Source organism: Orcinus orca, chromosome 7, assembly GCF_937001465.1.
Source record: "Orcinus orca chromosome 7, mOrcOrc1.1, whole genome shotgun sequence".
Lineage (NCBI taxonomy): Eukaryota > Metazoa > Chordata > Mammalia > Artiodactyla > Delphinidae > Orcinus > Orcinus orca.
The window spans coordinates 93,795,678-93,814,747 of NC_064565.1; the positions used below are offsets into that span (position 1 = coordinate 93,795,678).

Genomic DNA, 19,070 nt, shown 5'->3' on the forward strand with positions numbered 1-19,070 from the left:
AGAACTAATCAAGGAATTTGGTAACCTAGCAGCAAACAAAATTAATGCACAGAAATGTCTTGCATTCCTGTACACTAATGATGAAAAATCTGAAAGAGAAATGAAGGAAACACTCCCATTTACCACTGCAACTAATAGAATAAAATATCTAAGAATAAACCTACCTAAGGAGACCAAAGACCTGTATGCAGAGAACTATAAGGCACTGATGAAAGAAATTAAAGATGATACCAACAGATGGAGAGATATACCATGTTCTTGGATTGGAAGAATCAACATTTTGAAAATGATTATACTACCCAAAGCAATCTACAGATTCAAGGCAATCCCTGTCCAACTACCAATGGCATTCTTCACAGAATTAGAACAAAAAATTTTACAATTTGTATGGAAACACAAAAGACCCCGAATAGCCAAAGCAACCTTGAGAAAGAAAAACGGAGTTGGAAGAATCAGGCTTCCCGACTTCAAACTATACCACAAAGCTACAGTAATCAAGACAGTATGGTACTGGCACAAAAACAGAAATATAGATCAATGGTACAGGATAGAATGCCTAGAGATAAACCCACGCACATATTGTCATCTAATTTATGACAAGGGAGGCAAGAACATACTGTGTAGAAAGGACAGCCTCTTCAATAAGTAGCGCTGGGAAAACTGGACAGCTACATTTAAAAGAATGAAATTGGAATACTCCATAACACCATACACAAAAATAAACTCAAAATGGATGAAAGACCTAAATGTAAGGCCAGACACTATCAAACTCTTAGAGGAAAATTTAGGCAGAACACTCTATGACATAAATCACAGCAAGATCCTTTTTGACCCACCTCCTAGAGAAATGGAAATAAAAACAAAAATAAACAAATGGGACCTCATGAAACTTAAAAGCTTTTGCACAGCAAAGGAAACCATGAAGAAGATGAAAAGACAACCCTCATAATGGGAGAAAATATTTGCAAATGAAACAACTGACAAAGGACTAATCTTTAAAATTCACAAGCAGCTCATGCAGCTCTATATCCAAAAAACAAACAACTGTATCCAAAAATGGGCAGAGGACCTAAACAGACATTTCTCCAAAGAAGACATACAGATTGCCAGCAAACACATGAAAGGATGCTCAACATCACTAATCATTAGAGAAAAGCAAACCAAAACTACAATGAGGTATCACCTTACACCACTCAGAATGGCCTCATCAAAAAATCTATGGACAATAAATGCTGGAGAGGGTGTGGGGAAAAGGGAACCCTCTTGCACTGTTGGTGGGAATGTAAATTGATACAACCAGTATAGAGAACAATATGGAGGTTCCTTAAAAAACTAGAAATAGAACTACCATAGGACCCAGCAATGCCACTACGGGGCATATATCCTGAGAAAACCATAATTCCAAAAGAGTCATGTACGACAGTGTTCATTGCAGCTCTATTTACAATAACCAGGACATGGAAGCAACCTAAGTGTCCATCAACAGATGAATGGATAAAGAAGATGTGGCACATATATACAATGGAATATTACTCAGCCATAAAAAGAAACGAAATTGAGTTATTTGCAGTGAGGTGGATGGACCTGGAGTCTATCATACAGAGTGAAGTAAGTCAGAAAGAGAAAAACAAATACCATATGTTAACACATATATATGGAATCTAAAAAAAAAAAAAAAATTCTGAAGAACCTGGGGCAGGATAGGAATAAATACACAGACGTAGAGAATGGACTTGAGGTCACGGGGTGGGGGGAAGTGTAAACTGGTATGAAGTGAGAGAGTGGCATGGACATATATACACTACCAAATGTTAAACAGATAGCTAGTGGGAAGCAGCTTCATGGCACAGGGAGATCAGCTCGGTGCTTTGTGACCACCTAGAGGTGTGGGATAGGGAGGGTGGGAGGGAGACACAAGAGGGAGGAGATATGGGGATATATGTATATGTATAGCTGATTCACTTTGTTATAAAGCAGAAACTAACACACCATTGTAAAGCAATTATACTCCAATAAAGATGTTAAAATAAATAAATAAGTAAATAAATAAATGTTAAAAAGTGGTAGAGCAAATAAAATTAAACGTGAAAAGCTTCTCAAATCGCTAAAATATTTAATCAGAGTATATTATAATATTTAACATGAAAGTAAAATATTAAGATTCAGATTATTAGAACTGTGAATGTTTGATGTATTGTACTTATTTATTAAAAGTGTAATTGAGACCCATCATAGACGAATAGAGACGAAGAGATTCCTGAACCTCCTTCTCAGCACCATTTTGTGCATATGTGTGTTCTATACCATATAAGCTTGTGTGTATGTGTACCACTGCCTTTTATGGAATATCAAATGTCAGGACAGTTTTGGAATTAATATTGTTATCTGATGAAGACATTGAAGCCTCTACCTTTTGACCTTCCTTAGTGGTTTCAAGTTCAGACTCCCTGATGATGTCTTATGGATTGTCCTTAGTTAAGTGATGCCAAACCTACTTCATCCTTATAGGCATGAAATGTAAAAGGATGGCTAGAATATAACATTGGACAGAACTATATAATAATAACAGAAAACATATTGTCCTCTTTTCCACTTTCATACCAGTAATATTTTTTTTGCACTTTTTCATCATTTTGCTCTTCCTCAGCCCATATCAAATCAGAGAAATCTTCTTGACTTAGCTGTTGACAAAATACCAAATTCTGACATTAGTCTTTTAGCGTAATGATGGAAGTTGGCCCCAAAGATTCCCTCAAGTTCATAAGAGTCTAGGCTATCCTAGAATGACTCATAGTATTGGGTCTGATTTGTAAGAGGACTTGAAGATTATCCAGAAATCACAGAACCTAGTTTAAGCCTGCCAGGAAATATCCCCAAACTGCCCTGGATCTCCTTGGGGTCCTTCAGAACAGAGAAGAGCCAAAGCAACCTTAGATGGATGTATCTTTATAGGCCAAAATGATCTCAAATCTCCATGAGACCACATAAGTATCATTGGCCAATATGATATGATGGTATATTAGTTTTTTGGTGAGGTTATTTATAAGTCAATACTTGTTCATTATAACAGAATATTTCAGATGATAGTTATGAGAGAGCCTGGACTAAAACCAAGCTCATCGTCTATAGGACTGACCAGAAGAATCTAAATGATATCCTCAGGATTGCAAGGACAGATCTAGAAGTTTATACTAAATATCTAGTGTTCATTTATTTTTTAAAAACAGTTGCAATCTAGGCAATTTCTAGAGTCATGTGGCCTCCACTGAATATAAGATTGGAATGTCTGCTTTAGTTTCACTTTCAAGTCAATACATAGCTCATTTTGCATTTAAAAAATAATTATGGTATAAGTAAGTATCAGTCTGGAAATTCTAGAGGAGTTTGTTGTTTTCATTCTTAATAAGAGGCAATGTTCCCAGCCACATAGTACCTCTGTAGAAAATATAATGGTTTTCATGGAGAAGAAATAGCCAGATATCTTCAGAAAGACCATAATTCTACCTACTATCAATATAAACCATGAATTATATATTATATTCAATTAAGAAAGCCAAATACACAGGAAGTATTTTAGAGATATTTTTAGGAAGGTTAATATGTAATGATATAATGTTTGGTGATAAGTTGAGTCATTGAAAATAGATAACTATTTTGTTTCTTTTATGAGAGGCATGACTTTGGTCTTCTTTTCTGAACACTGATAAGTAGTCAATATATTTCTCCATGATTTGTGATGTCGTGTATCTGAGACCTATACCTGAGGATTTAAAAGTCTCTGGTGTCACCTTGGCCATTATCTGCCTTTAGAGCAAAATCCATTTGTTGGTCTATGGTGGATGCAATGTTTTACTTATTCAAAGACTGGTGTTCTTCAAAGCAAAGGAGAATATTTGCGTATTCTAGTGTAGCTGTTCCTTAATATGACAGGCTAACTTGTATAAACAGTATAATAGAGGTGACCAAGTAAGTAATCCTAGTTTATGCTGCAGAAACATATCTGGGCTAAAGCTGAAACAACTTCACTGCTCTAAGAACATCAAGACAGACGTCTCTCACAAAGTGAGCTGACAGGATTTTTGTAGTTCCAAATCTAGTTCATGGCTCTGTACCTTGTCTAAATCTGATTGAATAACGATATGAAAATCTGGCAGGACTGCTTTCTGTTTCTGTTTTAATTAAAAGGCTTTCCAGTCTAGTGGAGCTGCATTTTGTTACTCTATGATGCCTTGAGGAGAATAATTTAATTCTTATTGATTGACATTTTAATACTGAGGCATTCATTATAGAATTGCAAAATGGAGAAAAAGAGAGGTGTATTGTAATGCATAGATTATTCTAAAGGGACCAGGTAAATTGAACGTGTATAGGAAACATCCTCATTTGCAGTTTCATTTTGGACATGTATAGGTAACATTCTCATATGCAATTTGATTTTACACATGTGTAGCTATGTCCATCAAACTGTGCCTCTCTATTTTTTATTGGTTTGTTTGCTTGTAAAAGAACTCTTTCATTCCATAGGTACTGTGAACCCCTCTAAATGTGGCTGCCCCTTTGCCTTGAAGATGGCAGCATGCCAGCTTCTCCTGGAGATTACCACCTTCCTGCGAGAGACCTTTTCTTGCCTGCCCAGACCACGCACTGAGCCTCTGATGGTACGTAAAACATATTAATAATGAGGCTACTTGGAGAGTCCAACCATGTGGCTAGACTTTGAGTATTCACAGTTTCCTCAAATACCAAATGACCAAATGTATCACATAGTTTAAAAATTCAACCAAGGGATTTTCATATATAAAAAGAAAATCTCTTTTATCTATTAAAAAAAAGAACTAAAATTGACCTTGAAATCACTAAAGATGGTACCACTGGATAAGATGTTTGATTGATCACTGTCAGTTAACCTAGGAATGTCTGAGAACCTCCAGGTTCCTTTACTCTGCAAACTACGAGTTTAATGGCCAGCATTTTCCAGGAATCACTGATAGATTTTTTTTTTCATACTAACAACTCATAAATTCATGTGCCTCCAATGAATTTTCTCATTTAAACTAAGGGCGAAAAGACTCAAGTCTTTAGCATGTAAATGCCTCTGAACATATATTTTATTTCTGCAGTATTTCTTGTGGATACAGATAGGCAGAGAAAGAACATGTGTGCATGCACACACGCACGCGCGCATGGAAACACACAGACACACACAGGCACACACACATACACACACACCCCTGTACCATCAGGGTCTGATTTATTTAACTTAGGATACAAATTCTAACAAGAGCCAGGAGTCATCACAGAGCATTTGGGACAGAGGCACACCTCAGAGCCCATTTTTCTTGGCCCTTTGTTCCCTAACAGGCACCAAGTTTCCGGTGGTTCTTTTGTCATAGACGTTATCCAACTAGAGCTGAGGAACCAAATTCTCTTCTTTCCCCCTTTACACAGATTTACACTATTCAACCAGACAGTTGGTACACTAACAATCTGTGTGCTTCCATTTAGGTGAATTTTACAATCCACCAGCTCTCCTGCTTTTTTGACCAAACTCAGCACGAACAAGGCCATAACCTAGTTCCAGAGGGCAGGTAGGGGAGGGAACGGGACAAAAAAGTCAGTGCTCTGGTATTCCTGAGCAGTGCCTCTAACTCTGATTTTCCAATGTCTGGACAGCCTGTTTCCTCACACTCTAAAACATAAAATGGAAATATTTATAGGTAAAATATGTTTTCAAGAGAAACATACCGACATGTGGCCTGTGAAACTGCACCCTTTAAATACTGAAAAAGAGAGTTTTTCTTACTGCCCTTGCTTAATTTCATGTTATCCTGAACACTGATTTTTCTGAATTGTCACCTTCACTATTATATTGAGACTATTCTATAAAATCAAATCAAGGCTGCCACTTAACACGTGTTTAGTTTAAAGTCAAGTCTGATCTGTAGGCCTCTGTTGGTGTTATTCTATCAACATTCTAATTGTATCAAAGTCTTCATAAAAGCACAGAAACGCATCTACTTTTAAATTTACAGATTTTTAACGGTCACCATTTTGACCTATTATGATTTTAAAACATAAGAATCTTGAAATTTGAGTCACTTATTTTTGTTCTTTCTTTCATCACTATAAAGCTATAGTTTAAATATTCCTTATTATTGTAACACATTTCATTTTTTAAGAAAATTAATCAAATCTTTTAAAAATGACTGTATAATCAACTGGCTATCTAGGAGAAAATGCCAAGAAATTAAACTAAAACAGAGGCTGCAGTCATTCAGTTAATAAGAGGAAATTTTTCATTGCCTTTAACTAGGTCTCACAAATCTTTTATTCATTAAGCTAGGATTTTCATTGTCAAGTATAGGTTCATATATTGTACTGGGATGTGACCTTTATAAAATAAATGGGAAAGATGCTTTCTCATGTTTAACCTGTCTAACTACACAGTTGATGATAAAGAAAACTCAAATCACATTTTTTTAACTATTGTAGAAAAAACAGTATCATAAAACTTTTACCAACACAGAAACTATAAATGCTTGAAATATTTTTTTAAGAAATTGTACTAAATGGTGAATCTAAGAGGCTAAGCATAAATACCATCAAAATGAAATATTCTAAAGTTTTAACAAAGCACTTGCTGTAAGAGTATTTATAGATCTTTGGGATGTTTTATTCAGTAACATTTTTAACAGCAGTAAAAATAAATAGCTACCCTAATGTACAGAATAATAAAAGTATAAGCCAGAAAAATCACATTAGAAGCTATAAATATCCTGGGATCTGAGATTTGAGGATGGGAGAAGATAGGGAACATAAACTTTCTACCAAGAGAAAGTCTTTCTGATAGAAATGTCATAAGGCCATTTCCAAGATAAAAGAGATTTCCCTGTGAAATATTTGTTTGCTTGAAAAAGTCCTAGTTATGGGCTTCCCTGGTGGCGCAGTCATTGAGAGTCCGCCTGCCGATGCAGGGGACGCAGGTTCGTGCAGCGGTCCGGGAAGATCCCACGTGCCGCGGAGCGGCTGGGCCCGTGAGCCATGGCCGCTGAGCCTGCGCGTCCAGAGCCTGTGCCCCACAACGGGAGAGGCCACAACAGTGAGAGGCCCCCGTACCGCAAAAAAAAAAAAAAAAAAAAAAAGTCCTAGTTATATCCAAAGTGTGGAAGAGAAAGCAAAAGAGCCTAAAATACAATAACTAAAGGTTAATTTGATAGGGTCAGGAAATCGCAGGAGATCACTCACTGGTTTGGTGGGGAATGACGGAAAGAGAAAAGGAAAAATGATATCAAAAGGGTTTAAAATGTTGCGAAAACCATATTTTTACCAACTTAACAAATTGTTTCCCAGATAGATCCCTGGATGCAACTTAATGTGTTTTTCCCCCCAAAAAAACAACTTCTGGTAGCATTTTTATTCACTCTTTTTGTGAACCATACAAATAATATCTAAAAAGGAAAAAGCCTTTTTACAATATTTATCATAAAAAGCATAGCAATCAATTTTTCTCTGATTGTTAACTTCCAAACTTGAAAACAAAGAAATATTTTTTAGAGAATTTTGTCTATAAAACTGCTGGTCTGTTAAAATGTTCTCCTGTTGAATTAGTAAAACCAATAACTGATGACCAAGCAACATGGAATTAAATTAATTCCCATCCAACGCCAAGACGAGTCCATAATAATAAAGTAAAAGGCAGTAAGGAAGTCTCTGTACATCTATATTCACTCATTAGGGAAAACAACATATTGGATGCTTTTGTACAAGATTGTGCTAGTAGCTGTACCAACTGCATCAACTGGATTTAACAAGTCAGGTTATAAATAATACACTGCTGGATTCCAAATGCTCCTAAAGTTAAAGAATCAGAAGCAAAGCGCAGTTCACATATATGAAGAGTAGACTGATGAATATTTGAGAGTAAGGCTGTGAGCAAGGTGGTGTGATGGATGCAGAGGTGGGAGTGGGGGTGATGCAGAGATGACTATGTTGTAACAGGAGAACCAACACGTAAACAACACACTTAAGAAAGGAGCAGAGGGCCAGGGTTAGCCAAAGAAGGGACTGGAAAAATCTGAAGAGCCTTCCTGGATGAGATCACATTTGAATGTAACTTTGAAAGATAAGTAGGATTTTGACTAGTAGATACAAGAAGTTGGAAGAGAGAACTACTTTTGATAATCAGAATTGTTATTTTATTACTTTTTGTCCCACCTAAGAAACTTATCTAATTAAATTTGGCTACCAAAATGGAAAGTAGTTAGGTTATTTTTTTTCCTAAAAGGGATTAATTTCAGAGAAACAATTATATTCCTAGAATATTTTTTGACAGTGTTAAATAGACTCCATGTGGTTCCTTATTTTTCTAGATGTGATATAATTTTCTGAGTCCCAAAGTATAACTTCTGTTCTTAATTCAAAGGGAAAAGAAGAAACGATATGTAGAGTCTAAAGTTTCATTTATTAATAATAGTTAAAAGCATAAGATTTTAATCTTGGTACAAACTGGGTTTTTCAAAATAGTTTTTGTTTTTCAAACTACTTGAATCTGAGGGATTATTATGTCATAATTAGAAAAAATGCTGTATAAAAATAAAGTTAGCATTTTATATTTTTTTCATTTATCAAGTCTGAAAGCGCTTCATAGATTAGTGATTAATTATGATCTTCAGCGTGAGCGAGTCTCCATTTACAGAACAGGTCAAATGTCCACACTGGGGCCTCACAGGCCAAACTCCTACTAAATATTTAAACTCCCCAAGGCTTATTTTCAGTTTTGGGATCATGAAGTCTCCTAAGAGAGAGTGAGAGATTCCTCCAACGCATGATCCTGTTTTAAACCTCTGGCCATTACCCCTGAGGTTTCTTAAGAGGAAACCAAACTGGTTTCCCTACCAGTTTGCAGAGCTAACTTTACTTAATCCTAAGGATTTAACTCCAACATCACCTTGGTATTTGTTTTCTACTTTTGTTGTGTGATATTGTGATTTATGATAAGAATATATGTTTGGTCTCCATCCCTGTTTCTGGCACAGTGCTCCTAAAATCCTTGGAATTTCTTAAGTCGGGAGGGTGACCAAGGTGTCTTTTGTTATGTTAAGAGGTGACTTGTAGAATGCCTCTAGATTACCTAAGGATCAGCTGGTCACCAGATGAACCAACAAAATAATTAGAAAATTGAAACTTTCAGTCCCACCCCCTCACCTCCAGGTGACAACGATTTAATCAATCATGCCTATGTAATGAAGCCTCCATAAAGACCCAAAAGAACAGGGTTTGGAGAGCTTCTGGTTGGTGAACACGTGAAGACTGGGGAGTGTGCTGCCCTTGAAGAGGGCATGGAAGCTTGGCACCATCACCCCATACCTTGGCCTGTGCATTTCTTCCATCTAGCTGTTGCTGATTATATCCTTTTATGATAAACCAGTGATCTAGTAAGCAAAATATTTCTCGAGTTCTATGAGCCCCCCCTAGCAAATTAATTGAACCTGAGGAGGGGTGTTGTTGGAACCTTCAATTTATAACCAGTTGGTTAGAAGCACGGGTGACCACTTGGCCTTACAACTGATGTCTGAAGTGGGGACAGTCTTGTGAGACTGAATCCTTAACCTGTGGATTAAGGAAGACATTTTCATGACCCCAGTCTAAACCTGGCATTAGATAGAGGCCCGCGTACCGCAAAAAAAAAAAAAAAAAAAAGGAGGGAGGTTTGCCGGAAGACCAGTGCAGTGCTGGGGAGATGCCAGCATCCATGTGCTCCTCACTGACATTTCAGGACTTGGAGAGCTGCCGACTTCGTTTGGATCCTGAGTTGGACCGGCACAGATATGAGAGGAAGATCAGCTTTGCTGGTGTCCTGGATGAAAATGAAGACTCAAAAGATTCCCTTCACAGTAGTAGCCACACCCTCAAATCAGATGCAGGTGTTGAGGAGAAGAAAGGTATGGATAAGCAAAAATTAATTCACGTTTCAGGGTTTCTCATGGGGTATTTGGTCTCGGGTCTAAACTGCAGAATTGTGCACTGAAAGAAGTCCACAACTGTTGTTGACTCAATGAGGTAGGCAATCATGCTAGTTAGGAGTTGGACTCTGCAGTCAGACTCTAATTCCGGCTCAGCAATTCTCCATATCCCATTGAATCTAAGATGGCATCAGTTGTAAGATGAACCATTATCTTATATACCAATAAGAAAGGAAAAATACTCCCCATTCAGCTCTTATGAGTACTTTCTTATCACTTAATTTGTGCTTTATTCTTACTGAAAGAGGACTTTCAGATGTAATTAGATGTAGATTTTTATTATCGGTCTGTATCATTCTTTGTGCAGCCAGGTAAACTGGTTAAAGGTTTTCTAAACCATCTTCAATTCAGAGATCAAATTCTTAATCACTTTTCAACTCAGAATTGTCAGTGTCTGTGTTTTTATATGTGATAATGTCCTCTGTGTTAGTAACACATCATTTCTTAAATGAATCTGTAAAAGAAGTAAAGCTATTGGTGATAGTTACACAAGCCAACGTGCAACTGTATGAAGCTAGCCTACTTCAGTCTCTGCTTCAGGAATGTTCCCAAACACATCTGACTTACCATCCCACCCACTCCTCCACCCAACTATCATTTGGTTCCTGGGACTTAAAAGACACTGGCACCCATTTTGTACATTTTGTTGCTGGTGCTTTAGATATTCACATGAACACAAGCAATAGCAAATGTGTCCCAACTGCCACCTGGCTCTAGTGATCTTAAGATGTCATCAGTTGTAAGCCAAATCTCAATTTCAGAGATGTTCAAATGTAAAAAAATGTGCATCTTAAAATGGTGAAATAAAGTAGTTATGTGGCCTTGTCCAAGTTGCTTACCTTCTAAGCCAGTTTTCTTCCCTGTAAAATTAGATTAATAACACCTACCACATTGGAATGTTGAAAGCTTTAAAAGAGACATTGCAAGTAAAACATAAACTCAGTACCAGATACCTAATAAGGACACAATAAATAATTGTCACCATTGTTTTTTTAATCTGTATCATGAGCATATCGATTAAAATCCATGCAGAAAATCCTAAATATGGGTTACAGATTGCAAAGTTTTAAGTTGCTCTTTAAAGGCTCCTTTAAACTGTTAACTTCTCTATTTGATTTTTCTATTTTCTTAAGTTTCATTATCCTTCAATGTTTTTCTAATGAATTCCACTAGAAAACAGCATATTTGTAAAAAGAGTCAAAGAGTTTTATCCATTGGTATATTTTCTGCAGACAGTGACTGCATAAATGTTTGGTAGTTTAAGGAATGCATGATTCTCAAAAGACATAGCCCTACAGAAGACTTATATAGACATTTCTCCAAAGAAGACTTGGCCAACAGGCACATAAAAAGATGCTCAATATCACTAATTATTGGATAAATACATATCAAAACTGCAGTGAGGTATTACCTCACACTGGTCAGAATGGCCATCGTTAAAAAGTCTACAAATAATAAATGCCAAAGAGGGTGTGGAGGAAAAGGAACCTTCCTACATTGTTGGTGGGAATGTAAATTGGTGTAGCAACTATGAAGAACAGTATGGAGGTTCCTTGAAAAACTAAAAATAATTACCATGTGATCCAGCAATCCCATTCCTGGGCATATATCTGGAGAAAACTAATTAGAAAAGATACATGCACCCCAATGTTCATAGCAGCACTATTTACAATAGCCAAGACATGGAAGCAACCTAAATGTTCATCAACAGATGAATGGATAAAGAAGATGTGGGGTGTGTGTGTGTGTGTGTGTGTGTGTGTGTGTGTGTGTATATGCATATGTATATATATATACATATACAAACAATGGAATATTACTTGGCCATAAAAAAGAATGAAATGCTTTTTGCAGCAACATAGATGGACCTAGAGATTATATTAAGTGAAGACAGAGAAAGACAAATATCATACGATATCACTTATTTGTGGAATCTTAAAATATGATACAAATGAACTTATTTACAAAGCAGAAATAGACTCACAGACATAGAAAAACAAACGTGGTTACCACAGGGGATGGTGGGGGGGGAGAGACAAATTAAGAGTTTGGGATTCATATATACACACTACTATATATAAAAGAGGTAAACAACAAGGACCTACTATATAGCACAGGGAAGAAACTCAATATCTTGTAATAACCAATAATGGAAAATAATCTGAAAAAGAATATATATATGTTTTTTAAAAAAGAAATAGCCCTAGATGAAGAAAACACAACATATTTTAAATATTTAAAATGTTGTAAGGAATGGATATATTCTGAAAAAAAATTTTTTAATATTTTAAGATCAGATTGTTGTCACAGCATTTAAAAAATGCAAATAATTATATTGTGTTGAATTTATGGTGAACAGAAGCCATGTTGCGGGAAGGATTAGCCAAATTTTAGCAGTTTCTGAGTATGAAGAGGTATCAAGTCAAGGTTTGTTCAAATACTACTACTTCTGACAAGGATGACTGCATATGATGAGAAACATCCTTTTTTATCAATATTTTTTAATTGAAGTATAGTTAATTTACAATGTGTTAATTTCTGCTGTACAGCAAAGTGGTTCAGTTATACATATATGTACATTCTTTTTTTATATTCTTTTCCACTATGGTTTATTATAGGATATTGAGTATAGTTCTCTGTGCTATACAGTAGGGCTTTGTTGTTTATCCATTCTATATATAATAGCTTACATCTGCTAACCCCAGCCTCCCACTCCATGCCTCCTCCAACCCTCTACCCCTTGGCAACCACCATTCTGTTCTCTATGTCCATGATTCTGTGAAACTCCCATCTTTTAAACATATCCCACAGGGATTTTTTCCCATTCAAAATTATTATGTTAGTTATTATTTAAAGTAGTTGAAATAAAAATTGCTAATACTGACATGGTCAAATTTCAGCAGAGTAAATTCTACACCATTTAAAAAAATAAAACCTCAGATTAATTTTTAAGAACACTTTAATTTCATGATTATCATTTATGTAAATTGCCTTTAATATTCAAACACACAAATACTTAATAATTTTTCTCCTCATAGAATGGCTATGTAATTACATGAAAGTTATTTAATAAATTAGGAGCAGAAAACTAAAAGTATAGATAAAATGAGAACATATTCATAAAATGTCCTTTACCAGTTGGCAAGAAACTTCCTGAAGATTCCTAAATCTTCCTTAATCCTTTCAATAAGCTGATACCAGATGCTAAAGCTGATGTGAAAATGGGGACCACAGGGACCCTGCTAACTCAGATTATTAAAATTTTATTTAAAATTTCATACCATCTGTTTGTATAACATCTAAAAATGTGAGTTCTTGAAATAACTTGAGGACAATTTGGATTCTACAAAGGAAAACTAACATGAAATAATCCTTAGAACTAAAAATGTCTGCCTAAAATCTCCAAGCAAGATCTGTCAGATCATTTTATCCATATTCCAGATACAAACTAAGACTGGCATTCCAGAATACAGACACCGAGACATGTGTGATCACTCAACAGTCATATACTGAGCACCTGTTGTATACCAGGCGCTATTACAGGTTCCTAGAATACAGCAATGAACAGGGAAAATTTCCCACATGTATTTTAGTTTATATTAGCTAATAGTTAATAACTTAATAGTGAATAACATTAAATTCTGGACTTTCAAGTAGAGATAAGTAGTATGAAGAAAACAAGTTAGGGTCAGAGAATTGGTAGCGACCTGAAGTAGGAAGGATTGTAGTCCTAAGTGACATTGAGCTGAGACTTGTGTGATGTTAAGGATCCAGTCATGTGAAGGGCTGAGAGAAGAGTCTTCCAAACAGAGACAACAGTGAGAACAAGGCTCCGATGCAGGAATGAACTTGGAGCATGTGAAGAAGGGCAAAAACAAGGTTGCAACAGAATGAGTTGGGGGAAGAGCGGTAGGAGAGAGGGTCAGGCAAAGGACAAATAAATAGGGTCTGTAGATATGGTTAGAAATTTAATTCTATTTAAATGTGTCTGAGAGTTGTTGTCAAGTTTTGACCAGAAAAGCGATATAATATTTATATTTATGATTTATGTATTTAAAAGATGAGTCAAGCTGTTAGAGTGGGGGTAAGAGCAAGCAGTTTGGTAGTTATATTAGTCTAGGGAATAGGTGACAGGGCTTTCAAAATCCTACGCTATTTTGAAGTGTTGAATCAGCAGGACTTGCTGATGGATATATGCGGTGTAAGAGAAAAGGGAAAAGAGATGTTTTATCTAATTCAGATGAATTTGTTTTGCTTTCATACTAGTTCTCGTTGTCATGGAGATAAACTTCAGTGGTGTAGAATCTCGACTGATGTCTTTCATGTACTTTACCAAATCTGAATTCTAACTATATTATGTCCTTTGTAACAATGCCATAATTCTGAACATTATTTTTTTCAGTGCTATAAAATGTCTCCAATTATCTTTGGTGATAGAACAGTTTCTCAAAATTAATTTTTTTTCATGTCATATTAATCTGGGGTTATTTTGCTGTACTTGTAGGCTGAAAAATATCATGAAATCAGGCAAAGAATGCCAAAGTGTGCCTCTGTAAAAATTTTTAAATTATTTCTTTAATCTTTTTCTCTACTTCCCAATCTCTTTTGACATAAATTGTATTAATAGTAATTAAAAATGATAAGTATATTCAGTTTCAAATGCATTTCAGATAAGTCATAAAGTCTCAATTATACCTAAAAATAACACTGAAAAATACAGTGGATGAGTTTTGTGCTATAACTAAAATAGAGCATTATGGTCTTTGTGGGATGTATTCAACTGTGCTGTGAGAATTTCTGTCTAGATGTGAAATTCTATCCAGATGTGTTCACGGAGTTCCATGAAGCCTTTGCCAGCTGAGTGGTGATAATTTTAGTCTTTCTCAGTCATACGAGTAAATCAGAGATTAAACATTTCACATTATTCAACAGGAATCTAGGCTCCTTTATATGGCACTAATTAACATTTTATGGAGCAGTATGAGTTCTATCACAGACTAACTCTCCTGTGAGTGAGAAACTTGAGACTAAAATGCAATCTTCCTGATTGGCACTAAAATATTAATAGCTGTGCCTTAAATAATTAGTAAGAAATCTTGTTCATGTCTTAAGAAGGAAACCTTACAAAAACAGCCCCTTCCTGATAATCACTTGAAGCCCTAAACACTTTCAAAATCACCCTTACCATATCAATGTGTGACAACACCAAGTCCTCAAAAGAAAAAGGTGTGGATATGACTATGGGAAATACGGATGCCTTCGGTTAAAATGTAGGTTTCAAGTTGAACGTGTTTCTTTTACCCTTTTATTTTCCTCACTGATGACTGTTTCTTCCAGAACACTAAAGAGGAGTAATGCATGTTCTTCTTGGTTCACGTAGACTGTAAGGTTGATTCAGGGTGTTGCAACTTTTGGACTCATATCTCACCCAACCTTTTGACTGAGAGGAGGATGCTATGAAATCATTAGGTGCATTGAAAATGGAACCATTTCACACTCACGTTCACCCAAAGCACCCCACTGCAAACATCTTTTAGTGACTTTGCTGAGGAGCTGAGTGGAACCCACTGCTGACTGTTGGAGAGAGAAGCGCCTCTTGTTTTTATTTCTTAATGAGGTATTCCCAAATGAAGGGATTTTCCATGAAGGGGTTTCCCTAACTCACATAAGTCTGTCAGTCCCATTTCAAAAGAAAAACAAAAACAAATGGTTGGTGGTTCTGCTGAATCAAGCAATGATGCTGTGTGAACATACTAACGGTCCCGGCGGACTCCGTGGCGAGGGCGCGCTCATGCTTGTGAATTCTGGGCCAAAGAGAGAGCAGGTTGTTCCCAGCACTGATGAGCTGTGTGTCCAAGAAAGAAGCTGCACCAGCCCTTCGTGGTGGACCCAGCCTCCTGCCCACCTAACAAAGCCGCCTGACTTGGGGCTTGGGAGAAGCTCCTTGTCCAGCCATGCTGCTCATCCCGGCCAGCAGAGAGGAGGCTGTTCAGGGACAAGTTGGGGAGAGCTTGGCTCTAACGCTGGCTGGGGAGAACTAAGGGGGAAAAAGCCCTATTTTATTCTTTTAATACAGTTCCCAGCAGGAAGATCAGGATAGGAGGTTCCCGCCTGCTCCAGATTAAAGGAACCCGCAGTTTCCAGGTGAAGAAGGGGGGTTCCTTGTCCAGCATTCGCCGGGTCGGCAGCTTAAAGAGCAGCAAGTTATCACGGCAGGACTCAGAGTCTGAGGCTGAGAAGCTGCAGCTGTCCCAGAGCAGGGACACTGTCACTGACCTAGGTAACATAGAGGAGTGGGCTGTGCAGGGACGTGGGGGGTAGGAAGACAGAGACCGAATCCCCAAACAGCTCAAGTCCATTTTCTGATACATCAGTAGATGGAGGGCAGAGTCATAGGTTAGAGTACTCGTTTAGTCCATAAGATATGTTGCCCTCCAGAGCAGGGCTGCTCCAGCCTTATTGTGCACAGGGTCAGCTGGGAGCTTGTTAAAACGCAGATCCTGATTCAGCATCTCTGGGATGGGAGCCTGAGATTCTACGCTTTTAACGAGCTTCCTGGTAAAGTTGATGCTGCTGGTTCAAGGACCACAGCTTGAGCAGGGAGCATATGGAGTCTACGGTAGGGAAAGAAAACATTTTAATGACAAGGACAGTGTTTTGAAATCTATATCTTTGTGCCTTTATTCTTCTGGTCAAGAGCTTTAAAGCAAAAATGTAGATATTCCCTTGGGAATAGCTGGCTTAAAGTCTTCTGTAAACTAAAGTCTCTATTTCCTAGTAAAAACAACCAAAATTTCAAAAAGGAAAGATTGTCTACATCTAACAATTAGTGACCTTCAGCAAGTCACTTAACTTCTCAGGGATTTGTTTTCCCCAGCTACCCAGTGAGAATAATTCTGTGTACTCCTTGCCTACTGTGAAAGGATGCTCTAAAGATAAATTAGGGATGATAGTAAAGTATGTTAAACTCCTAACAATAAGCTTTATATACAATCAGAGCTGTAGATTGTCACTATAGGACCCAAAGAGACTCTGAATCCCAAAATGTGTTAGTCCTATGGGCTCTCATCATCCTCTTAGTAGACAAGAAAAAGATTAAGCAGGCTTGCCGATAGGACTCACCAGCTGCCTAGAATTTAAATGTTAGGTTAAAAATTGAAGTGCATATTCTTTGCCTTTCAGTCGCTGTATGAAAACCAAAGTGTAAAACTCTTCTTTCTAAGTAAGTTGTTTCAGAAGTCAGTCAGGAAATGTGGATAAATTATCAATCTAGCCTGCTGAAACAGAAGCTGAGTATATTTAATCAAGGAGAGTTTAAAATAGAAAATGTTTCTACACCTACCCACCCTTGCCTTTGAAAATAGCTAATTTATACGTTAGTTAAGATTCAGCTTATTTTTTTAAGGAGACAATAGAAAAAACCTTAGGACATCTTTTGTTACAGGCCTGAGCTGTAAGAGTATCATCGGTTAGTTTTGGGGAAAATATTATTTGAATTAATTATTTAAACTGATCAACGTAGCCTAGCCAGTTAAGTCAAACTATCCAAGCTAGGAGCATAGTTTTGTCATAGAAAATACCCAGGAAAGCTTGTAGATTTGAGGACAAAGCTTTGTTATCTAGTATACTAAGTAGAGAATTCCTGTGACATGTCTCCTTCACAGTTTCCTACAGAGACGAGTTTGGACAAAGGGTTGTCCACAGTTGGGCACAGTTACTTCCAAATTCCCTTAGTCTTTCCAAGGCACCACCCATCTTTGAAATAGCTCTGATAGCAAAGCCAGGTGGTGTTAAGAGTAGTAGCACTAGCCGTAGTCACAGCAGCAGTGGAGGTAGCAGCACCCTTTGTGGCCACTGCAGGTTGGTTGGTGTCCCTACTTAACTACACCTGCGAGGTCTGGGCAGCCTGGAATGGATTTGGGCACACTCAACCAATAACTTGCTCATCTCAGCAATTCAAGGACTTGACTCTGTTCTTTTTCTCTGCTCCCATATCTCAAAATGGAAGCCACCGTAACAGAGATCATAAATGTCTTTGTAATTGCCAGTTCAGCTGGTGGTGAAGGGAACAGCTCCTATCAATATTACTCCACTAAAGCCGATGCTATGCCCTGTAACCCATTGGCCATGGTAGTCTGCCCTAGGATTCAAAAGCATGGACCACTATACCATAGCAACATGCTCTCCAGGGAGACAGAACAATATAACCTGTCTCGGTATTTTTCTTTTGAAGAAGGGAGTCCTTGGAGTGCAAGTGAGCCCAGCATTGAGCCAGAGGGAATGAGTACAGCCAGCACGGAGGAAAATTACCACAGGAACATGTCATGGCTTCATGTAAGTAGGAATCTCAGAAAGAGCGCTGAGATCAATTTCTTTTGGCATTGGGGAAGATCTGTGGAGGTAGGATGAAAGACTGTACTAAAAACATCCATCATTTCGGCCTATTAGAAACATTATAGGCTTTTATTTCAGCTGAACCTCTGGATACTCACTAAGATTGGTCTTCTGCTGGATTATATTCATTTGAAGCTTATCTAAGACCAAGGGTGCTTTGTTATAGTTGGCTTGTGAGTCAATATAAGTCAGGGAAAAAAACCCTGAGGGATCAGGCCAGGTTGGTGGTCAAGAGAGACTGAGTGACACAAGGCAAGGCATCACGATAGTTTTATACAGGTCACCACAAATGCTGAGAGCAAGGTCATGGTGTCAGTCTTGAGTCTGTATTAGATCAAATTGTAAACTAGGACACGGAGATTCTAAGATGATGAAGGTCACACCTCAAAGGGCTCTCCAGAGGGCACAGGCACAGATTACAGTTCAAGGTTTGACCTGGGTGTAAAGAAAGGAAAAGAAAGGTCGGGAAGCATGCTGTGAGATCCACAGTTGGCAGGGTACTGCCAGCACTATTATTATTATTATTTTTTAACATCTTTATTGGAGTATGATTGCTTTACAATGATGTGTTAGTTTCTGCTTTATAACAAAGCAAATCAGCTATACATGTGCATATATCCCATATCCCCTCCCTCTTGCGTCTCCCTCCCACCC

General features: G+C 37.4%; 1 protein-coding gene across 8 annotated transcripts in view; it reads left to right on the forward strand.

Moving 5' to 3' along the window:
• The window catches only part of UNC80 (unc-80 homolog, NALCN channel complex subunit), a 242,990-nt gene that overhangs the window by 115,104 nt on the left and 108,816 nt on the right, over positions 1-19,070 (forward strand). For all 8 annotated transcript variants that reach the window (XM_049712089.1, XM_049712087.1, XM_049712088.1 and 5 more), the window contains exons 25-27: positions 4,525-4,658; positions 9,776-9,941; positions 18,256-18,356. In XM_049712089.1, the coding sequence (XP_049568046.1) occupies positions 4,525-4,658; positions 9,776-9,941; positions 18,256-18,356 (401 nt within the window). The remainder of the gene's footprint in view (positions 1-4,524; positions 4,659-9,775; positions 9,942-18,255; positions 18,357-19,070) is intronic.